Below are 10,172 nucleotides of genomic sequence, written 5' to 3' on the forward strand. Positions count from 1 at the left end.
TCATACCGCGTTCAGATACGAAGCTGTATAATTACGAAGCAGAAGCGAGAGAACGAAGAAGAGGACGGAATAATAATATAAGCGACCGAGGGGACGCGAGGGGGGAGACGAAGAAAGACTAACCTCGAACGCGTACGTGGCTCGTCGCAGCGAGCTTCCACCCGTCCAAGGCTGCGATGAGGCCCACGAACAGCCGTACGAGGGCAGAGTTGTAGCTTCATGAGAGTTCCACCTTTCGCGGTGCTGACCCGTGGCGGAAAAGCGACAGGCAGAGGGTGGAAGGTGGTCAGAGAGGGCGAGGAAGTCGCGGAAAGTCGAAGCTCGGGATCCGCGTCACTGGCTACCACCCATCAGGAAGACGGCTGGCGAGCTTACAAGAGGGAAAGTGAGGGCGCCCACACTTACCAGAGGGAGTTATCGACTACACACGTAAGGCGACAGCGCACACGTACGGATACACAAACATCGCGGACCTGTTGTCCAACTTGTTGCTCGTCCCTGCAAAAGGCACAGCTCGACCGACTTCAGCGAGCACCGACGGTTTTCGAAAAAGTAGAGGCTTCGGAAACGTTAATACTACAGTTCTGCCGAGCCCGGGTGATCCCCTCGAACTAAATATCTGGCCGTTGGATCGATCCGCTGGCTGAAGTAGTTGAAGGGAAGTTCGAACTGATTAAATTTCATCCGCATTGTTGGTGTTTTTTTCTTGACAAAAAAGGGGAAATTAGTGTATATCGTGGAAGTGTGAATAATTAACAGAGAACCAGCGATCTGGTGGTCATTATTCGTCGCATTCCCTGCACTCGAAATAGCAAAGATGAGGTTATCGTCGCGAAAACGGACACGCCCGAGCGGCACTCTACTGCACGAAGGTGCTGTTCGCAGAATGGAAGACTGTTTGGACCAACCAGGCGAGTAAGATACTTGAGATCGTTCCAGAGGACGAAACCTGAATTATCCACGATACGAAAGCGCATCGAAAGACTAACTACGAACGAATTGCGAGAAATGTTAACTGAAAATTTTGTTACGCGCGAGAGATATGGGGAACGATAGATATAGCGTTGAAAAATAGTCGACAAAGATCGTTAGGATTTTATTGAGGCACGATGAAGCGTCGCGTAACTGAAAAATTGATTCACGAGAAGAACGCGGGCGTCAGCGGCGACACGGAGCAGAGGACAGGGCGAAAGTAGACGATCAAAAGGAGGATCGAGAGATCGATAAGAACCATGTAACCTTCCACCCGTGAATACAACGAAAGCAATACTAAAAACAAGGTAAAACGAAAGACGACGGAGAAGCGAATTAAAAACGTACGAGGCAAGGAGCTGCACGCTCAAACGATCTCGTCGTCAAATCGCAAACGCGCCCACGAGTCGAGTGTTTCCATTGTGAAAAGATTCACGAGGATCACTGTGGATTCGCTTCGCCGGGAACATATTTTAATAGAAATCTATATATGTGTATACACGTTCAAGAAGACATGTAAATACGTACACAGAGGGAGGGAGAGAGGGGGAGAGAGAGAGAGAGAGAGAGAAAGACATACGCATGTAGTTCCGTTTGAAATTGTGCAACGACGTACGACAGGATTAAAAATGTTTCGATAAAGATCGAGGTTTCTGGCCACGCGAAGGTGTCCCTTTTTCGAGCGGAATCGAGATCGATGCGGCGCTGTAATTGCTCCGCGTTCGGCTAATTTCCTCCCAAGAAGCCCGCTCGAAACGAAGCCTGCTCAACACGGCTCGAATTCGGTCGAGGAACGTAGGAAACTCGGCAAATCGGTAGCAGCTGGTTGACAGAGATCGATCCCAGGAGAATGCAACGATCAACGAGGATCGAACTGCTCGGCTGAAGCATCAATCGCGGTATCGACAACGATCCTGGTGGCCTCCGCGGAGAGACCACCAGGACATTTTGCGTGAATCGATCGATTGTTTTATGAGAAACGACGATCGTTTAAAGACAGAGGACTGTCTATCCGGTGCTCTAGAAGTTTCAAAGATAATTATTCCTTCCAAGGAAGAACAAATAAGAAGTATTCATTGTGTATCCGGTGTTTTAGAACTACGATCGAATTTTTTCTTTAAAAGAACCGGAAGAACACTTTCTCTCGAAAGAATCGAACAGTTGAAATAGCACAGAAACAAGGCGACTTGGAAAGTCAAAGATTCTGAAAAGAAGAACACCTCTGATGAAGAAATCGAGACGCTGGAGTTTGATTTCCAGAGGATTTGACAATTAAATCAGGACAAAGTTCGAACTAAGATCGAAGGTCGAACTGTTTCTTAAAGGGATCGGGAGAACACTTACTCTCGGAAGAGTAAAACGGTTGAAGTAGCTCAGATGCAGTAACTGACGAAAGACTCTGAATGCGATCGATGCGAGAACACCTCTGAAGAGGAGCGTGAAACGATTTCCAGAATATTTTCAAATTAAATCTGCAGGACCAAGAGAAACGGCCTGAATTCTGAATGTGATGGATGCAAGAACACCTCTGAAGAAGAACGGGAGAAGCTGGAACTTGTGATTTCCAGAAGATTTGACGATTAAAACAACAGGAGCAAGAAACAGCCAAGATGCCGCGTTGTTACATGGTGAAGAAAGCCCTGTGCAACAAGTACATAAGCAACGTTGCCAGAGGATTCGAGAGCTGGGGTCGTGGAAGGAGCACGCCATCGCCGACCACCATGCAGATCCCGGTTTCACCCATAGAAGGGAGTGTCGCACCCCCTGTTGCTCAAGGTACACCCTGGCTTCCTAACCGTTCCCTCGCCTCGGTTATGACCCCTGTACAAGTAATTTAATGGTCGAGCATGATTCTTTATGATGCCAGTAATAGAGATGACTCAGGTTTTGATGCCTTATGAGGTATCTGCAGTGGTTAATACCACTCAAATGGTAGCGATTGACGGTGGTCGATATTCCTTGCGATCGTTGATGTTCCTTAATTTTGAATAACATGGACAGCAGAAGGTAATTGGTGTTCTATCTATTATTTCTTCATAGACGAGGTGTGATTTATTTTTTTACTGATTCTTTTTCCGAAGCAATAAACACTTAAATGTATACATGTAAGATTTGTGAGAAATTCTCAATTCTCAAAAATTGTGTTCTTGAATTGACCAACAATTAATTTCTCCTACAGTCGTTAACAGAAATACTATTTCAAATTGATGATATTGAAATTATAAATAATCTGGAGGTTGAATAACATATAATTCTTGATATACGGAAATTTTTTTCTTCTGTGCGGATTGTCTACTGTGTCCATTGGTGTTTCAAGATCAATTAGTGATCTGTCAATTAATTTCTAAATGCCTCGTAGGATTCTTTCGCATTACAAAACAAGTATTACAGGTTTTCGAATTTAAATAGTAAAATGATAAATTCTGAATATCCTCCACCGATACAATAACACGTTCACCAATTAAACTCCCGATAAAACTTGGAATTCCGATCGTTTCTTTCCGAACAGTCGGCATCGATTACGAGGCGGACAGATGGAAACGCGGCCGAGACGGTTACGCGGATGGATCCAGAATTGAGTATCGTTCGCCACGATGAAGAACGTTGATTAATATTTTAGCCGCGGCTATTAAGCGTTTAATTAACGCGAATGTTGTTATTTGTTCCAAAAGTCCGCGGTATTGATTCACCCACCAGCCATATATCGTCCCTCTCGTGATGGCGCTCGCGTGTTTCGTCGCTGGTAAGAGAAACTTGTGCATACCAGGGCCGGTCGCGAAAAACGTGCCACGTTCGACTTTTTTTCTACCCTTCGCGCTGTTAAAACTGTTTGGCGAACCTGGATATTCGTGGTACCGCGACGGCCATTTCTCTTCCCATTCTGAACATCTCGTCTGACACGATGAATCGCCACTTCTCGCGCAAAAGCTGCACTTCAAAGAGAAATTGTCGAACATTTGCAAAACTTGGTTAACCCATTGCGCTCCTTTCTCGAATACGACTCGAAATCAGTAAATAAATAGAAAAAAAGAAATTTTGTTTTTTTTTTAATTTTGCGAGAAAAGAAAACAAGTGAGAATCGAAGGGTGCTAGGTTTAGAAAACACGATGGATGCGAGAAAATTTCCCAGGCTAGCTCTGCTCTTTCTTAATCACGAAAACAGCCTTTCAGTCACGAACGTGTAATAAACGAACCCTTCGAATATGTCTTAAATGAGCTTGTGCATATCCGTTGAAACTTGAAATGTTATTATCGCACAGAATTTTCCAATAGTTCTAATATAATTGTTTACAAGTAAAATTGTTTAGAAGAAAATAGCAGTCAAGAAATTTTACCGGTCTTTTGCGAGCGTTTGGCAACAAAATCGAAAAATATTTCAGTGTGCAAAGGGTTAGGTCTTATTTTATCCCCTTATCGTGCTGTATCGCGCTACTATTTCGATATCGAACAGCCCAAATCTCAATTCGAAAATTAATTCGAAAATTTTTCTTGATGAAATATTATTTTCACATATTAATTATATGGAATTAAATCGAAAATGGTCGAGGAAACAAAAACAATGCGAATTCGTATATAAATATTATAGAACAGAATAGCAAATTTTTTCGATGTTAAATATTGAAATTTATAATAAAAGTGGAAGAAGATAGAACGGTGTCCGCGGAGAAAAGAAATAATGACATTCGTCGCGGCGGGAATTTCGAACGGTGTCGCTGTAATGTCGCGGCAAAGATACATTAATTGTCTGAATTGTCACTCCGGGTGGCAAGCTCCGACCGAAGTGACGGTCCCGTTTTCTAAAGGTTTGTGCACCGCGTCCGCAATCGAGCGAACGAGAGAGTGTCATGCGAAACTTGCCAAAGACGTTAATGGAGCCGCAAAGACCGCACTTAAGATTCGTTACAATACCTGCACACCCTTACCAGAAGTCTACCGGGAAGGGGGGGGGGGAGAGGGGGGGAATGTAAAACCAGGCCAATCGAATGCAAACTGCCGACGATTCTCCTTGTAAAGTCGCGAAGAACATCCTTCGGATTAAATTGAATTTAACGCGGATTATTTTCCAAATTTCTTCATTTTGGGAATGCAATGTGGTCAATTAAATAAGAGACCACGGTCTAATAGCAACGACCACAAGATAATTCTTTTCAACAGGAAAATGTAACATATATAATCGCGTACGTGTGTAAGGCGTGGGGCGATAATTGTAAACTCCTCGGAAACCGAAGAAAGACTCCTTTTTTTTAAAGTACGTCACAGTACGTCAGCAGTACGTCACACCCTAAATTCGGTGGCGAAAAGAAGAGGAAAATTCATAAAAAGAGGAAAAGAAAGTTGAAAGTACGAAACGTCTGTTTAGCGCCTCCTGTCTCTTCGGTTTTGGAGGTTAAGTATGTTGTCTATCAATTAGAATCTGTCTATCAATTAAAAATCTTTGCCACGCTGGACGATCATCGATTACTCTTCGAGAGCTGTTCTCCAGAAGTGGCGGGAAGTTGGTGAAAAGTCGAGTCGCGAGAATTAGAAGATCGTCACATTGTCGTGGTAATCGAGGGAACTTCTCCCAGGAGAGGTGTCCGAGGAAAAGAGCACGCGAGCAAATCAAGATCCGATTCGAGGAAGAAGGGAGCGTCGCGTAGTTCGAAACGCGCAGTTTCATAAACGAGTTATCGTGGAATTTTATATCCGCCCGCTCGTAGACTTTCATCGACCATCCACTGGTCCCGTCTGACCTCGTTTCTAACCTGCTCACCGGCATAATCCCCGGTCCTCGTTTCCGTTTCTCTCTCCGCCGCCTCGTCGACGAGGTTCGACGCTGCTTCGTTGACACGTCGACAACAAAACCCCGCGCTTTCCTCCTCGCATTCGTCGAATCTCGATTAAAAAGTCAGATTAAGGAATCGTGTTACGCACCACTGGCGCACGTCTGGTGTCTCGTTAATACCGCCTCGTCGCGGATGCAATTGGCCATTTCTGCTCTTTACCGGTCCTTTTTTTCTTGGCTCCCTTCCTTTTATTGCACAGAAAGGAAAGTAGCTGCATTTATTCGATTTTGCGCACTACTTTCCCCTCGTTTCAATTCGAAGCGTTTGAATTAATGGCAGGACTTTTGATCGCGGAATTTACTTTCACATAACATAGAATATGTGCTTAAAAAGCAAAAAGTTAATCATCTCTAGCTACAGTGTACCATTTTAATTACTTGTCGTTGTATTGAAGCAACTTACTCCCTCTGTCCTTCCCTCAAAATACGAGTCCCATTTGAAAAATTATGTATTAGAAGTAGAAAAATAAAGACTTCTGTGATAAACCATTGTTTATGGTTGTTTGAAAATGTGAAATAAATGTCAGTTTCAGATGTGGAATTTCAAACAAATGAATTTAAGCGCAAAACCACTTCGTAGCATAGAGCGACTGTTACTTAACATTTTGAAGCATAGCGATGTTAAAAGTAGTCCCACCTTTTTGATACATAATTTAATTTGTCTACCACCTTGAAAATTATTTGCACAAACATTTAACTTTATTTTTTATTATTCCATTCCTTTATTGACAAAAAGAAACCACTTTTGTTTAATTTTTAAAGAATAAAGTTTCTTTCGTCTATAACGTGGGTCCGTTTATTTTCGAAAATTTCGTGCCTCAAAGAGTTAAGTAGTAAAATTTCATTACAACTTTGAAAAGAAAAGTGCAAATCAAAGTACAAAAACTAATAATTCTGCAATACGTGGAAAAAGTTTGAGCTGCGACGAAAAAAACAGAATTTCCCAAGCTTTATTTCAACAGTTAAAAGGAGGTAAACCGAGTCATGGTGCGATCAGTTCAGTTGCCAAAGCATTTAAAGTAAACAATCGGCTTAAAGAATTTGGAAAACCGCGAAAGAACAACTTAGTACGGAAAGATCAGTATAATTTATTATCAGAGAAGCTTCATAAAAATTGTAAAGGAACAATTTGAAAATAGGGAAAACCAAGAAGAGCATCCAAATTGCCGATATTCTTTTTACAATGGTTAGTACAATTATTAATTTGTTTTTAATTTAACTAATTTGTAGTCAATATTCCCAACTGGAAACAGCTAGAAATAATTGTATATCTTGCAGAATATGTTGAGTTCAGCGCTAGAAGCTTGAAGAATTTTAATCTGTAATGATATAGTATTTTGAATGTATTTCACAGATGTCATATAATTTCTCTTGGAGATTCAATACCTTTTCTATAAAATTTCTGATATGTGCTATAAGACGATATCTAAAGGACTATAAACTCTATTTATATTTATATTTATTCAAATCCGAATTGTTCCCATTGTTCCCATTTGAGAATATTCCTTTATACGTATTCATATACGTACACATATAACTGAAACTGATATTTTGAAATAATTTCTTAATTAAAATCTATCGTATTAATATTTGAAAAGCTAATCTGCAAATGATAGAACGTAAAGTGTAAAGAAAACAAATTTGGTAACAAATGGGTTAATGTCTTTCAAAGTGGGACTCTTATATTCGGACAGATGGAATATCTTAAATCTATGTCACCCTAAGGAAATTACTTGAAAAGTCGAGGCTTTCGACGAGTCATATATATTTATTTATTGTTAATGTGTATTTCCGAGCAACCCAGAACGACGTTGCGTTTGCGTTGCATTTTAAGTACGAAAGTTTCCTCTATCGCATAGAGTACTTGAGCGCGCAGCCTGAAGAGCCGTCGGTAGCGACGAGAACGAAGACGCCTGAACAGGACGTCTCCAAGGAGAAGGTAAACGAGCGAAATGATACGGACACGACGAAGAACGCAGCAACACCAGCAACGGAATCTACTGCGACGCCTCGAACGGAGACGACGTCGGCAATCGCTTGCACCACCGCAGCTGTTCCGATCGCAGAGTTGATCAGCCTGAACGCCGAAAATGGAACGATCGCGACGTCCACGTTGTCTTTCACGGCTCCGAGATCACCGTCCAGAGCAACCCGCGTGGATCTCCAGCAACGCGTGAACGCGCTCGATGAATCGCCTCCGAGAGAACCATCGTCTCCCTCCAGTGCCGTAACGACATTCCACATAGAAGAAATCACGGATGGTTCCGCGTCCGATTCGATAATTGGGTCCAGCAACAGCATTGTGATCACCAATTACGTGTCCTCGATGTTCAAAGACCGTTCGGCGGCCGAAACGGAAGCTGCCCACGATTTATTGGAGCTCTCGAGGTCGCTGCCGCCGCTCCCACCGCCAAGTGTCGCCATTGGACCACAGAGCGTCGTCGAATCTCCTGCAACAGACATCCAAGAAATGACGGTGTACCAACCGGACCAACCCATCTACCAAGTGAACACCATCGACTTGGCGAGCTCCACGGTGTACGCGCACCATCAGCAACACCAACCATCCGCAGCGAGCATCATCTACGAGCCCAGCGCGACGATAGTTCAACAAGCAGGAAGCGTATTCATCCCTTTGTCGCCTGTCCAGGAGATTCTTCTCACGTACAGCGGGCCGTCCATCCCGTGCACGTCCATCGTCGCCCAGCAGCAACCTCAACCACCGCCACAACAGCAGCAACCGCATCAAACGATAGAAGCTGCGCCGCCATTGACGCCACCAGCTTCCGAGTGCAGCAGCGACATCGAGAACAACAATCCGAATTCCCAACCCAATCAGAAGGACAAAGAGGTGCAGACTGTGCTCGAGCAGGCAGAAGTGAAGCCAGCGAGTTACACGTACGATACTTTATTGGTGTCTGATGGGCGGTCGAAGAATAGGAAGGTGATATCCAATCAGAAAACACTAGAAGCTGAACTGATTGAAGCGCCTGAGACCTCCAAGATTGGTCGATACGTCTGCTGCGAATGTGGTAAATTTTTTATTCATCCGCGATGTTTCTGTTTCCAAATTTTAGCCATTTGCACTCGGGGGTCCCCTCTTAGGAGGCATTGATTAGTGATTGCGGGGGATAAACTTATTCCACCGCAGCATTTCTGTTATTGGGAGGCATTAGCCTCTTTGAAAATTCTTCAATTTCCGTGAATCCTTAATTTCCTAATGCTGGTAACTGACTGGACGTCAAGTGCAAATGGTTAATATACTACATCTCATACTGAACTTCTATAGAGTTTCTATAGACTTCTATAGAGTCGTTTCTTTTTAGGTAAGCAATACGCGACCTCGTCGAACCTGTCGCGGCACAAGCAGACGCACCGCAGCATCGACTCGCAATCGGCTAAAAAGTGCATTCACTGTGGGAAAGCGTACGTGAGCATGCCGGCCCTGGCGATGCACGTGCTTACCCACAAGTTGACGCACAGCTGCGGCGTCTGCGGGAAGATGTTCTCGCGCCCTTGGCTCCTCCAAGGCCACCTGAGAAGTCATACGGGCGAGAAACCGTACGGGTGCGCGCACTGCGGCAAAGCTTTCGCCGACCGGTCGAATCTACGCGCCCATATGCAAACGCATTCCGCGGACAAGAACTACGAGTGCCACAAGTGCCACAAGTCGTTTGCGCTCAAATCCTATCTGAACAAACACCTGGAGTCCGCTTGCCAAAGGGAGAACGAGGAGCCCAACAACGACCTCGACGCGCTCCAATAGGCTCACTCGAGTTAAGACACTCGTGGCGCTAGTATCGCCGACCGCCATTAGGTAAGTCCCAGTACTTTATGGTTAGTATAAAAATATTAAACGGTCAATTTAGGTAAGATTAGTTAGTTAGTTGAGTTAACACATTAAGGACAGCACACGAGTTTTCTCATGTTTCACGCCCCACCATAAATAAAAAAGTTACGGCGATTTTATATTAGTAACGTGCAAGTTTGCCTAAAAACGTGCGGTCCCGCGCATATGTCTCAAAGATTTCTTAACGGTCCTTAATCTGTTAACAAACAGACAATATAAAGCAGAATGAACACAGTATTAAATCTATCCCATTATAGACTCATTGTAAGTCGAAAAATAATTAATTCTTTGATCAATTGCTATTTAAATACGTTCATATTTACATAATGACCAGCGAAATAGAAGCCATTTTCAATGTGACGGTTCAAAAGATAGAGTGTGAATGTTTATACGAATGCAATTACATACAATCTTAAAGTAAATAATAAGAAACTTTTCGGTTCCAGTTAGCGACACGTTGTCAGCAATCGGACAGGCGCAAATTAGTCCCACGTCGACGTCAGTTAGTCAATTGAAATTCCTGTG

The 10,172-nt window shown here is 43.5% G+C and overlaps 1 protein-coding gene across 1 annotated transcript; it reads left to right on the plus strand.

Annotated features, from left to right (window-relative positions):
* Nucleotides 1–2,582: 2,582 nt before the first annotated feature.
* Nucleotides 2,583–9,563, plus strand: LOC143429051 (uncharacterized). The gene is made up of 3 exons (XM_076904428.1): nt 2,583–2,748; nt 7,657–8,829; nt 9,124–9,563. Exons 1-3 carry the CDS (start codon nt 2,583–2,585, stop codon nt 9,561–9,563), a joined length of 1,779 nt encoding a protein of 592 aa, XP_076760543.1.
* Nucleotides 9,564–10,172: the final 609 nt, after the last annotated feature.

Source organism: Xylocopa sonorina, chromosome 11, assembly GCF_050948175.1.
Source record: "Xylocopa sonorina isolate GNS202 chromosome 11, iyXylSono1_principal, whole genome shotgun sequence".
Classification (NCBI taxonomy): domain Eukaryota; kingdom Metazoa; phylum Arthropoda; class Insecta; order Hymenoptera; family Apidae; genus Xylocopa; species Xylocopa sonorina.

Bases quoted from the DNA above. Each gene is read 5' to 3' on its own strand.
- LOC143429051 (XM_076904428.1), top strand. From the start codon at position 2,583: ATGCCGCGTTGTTACATGGTGAAGAAAGCCCTGTGCAACAAGTACATA. The intron at 2,749-7,656 runs GTACACCCTGGC...TCTATCGCATAG, and splicing joins CGCACCCCCTGTTGCTCAAG to AGTACTTGAGCGCGCAGCCT. The intron at 8,830-9,123 runs GTAAATTTTTTA...GTTTCTTTTTAG, and splicing joins ATACGTCTGCTGCGAATGTG to GTAAGCAATACGCGACCTCG.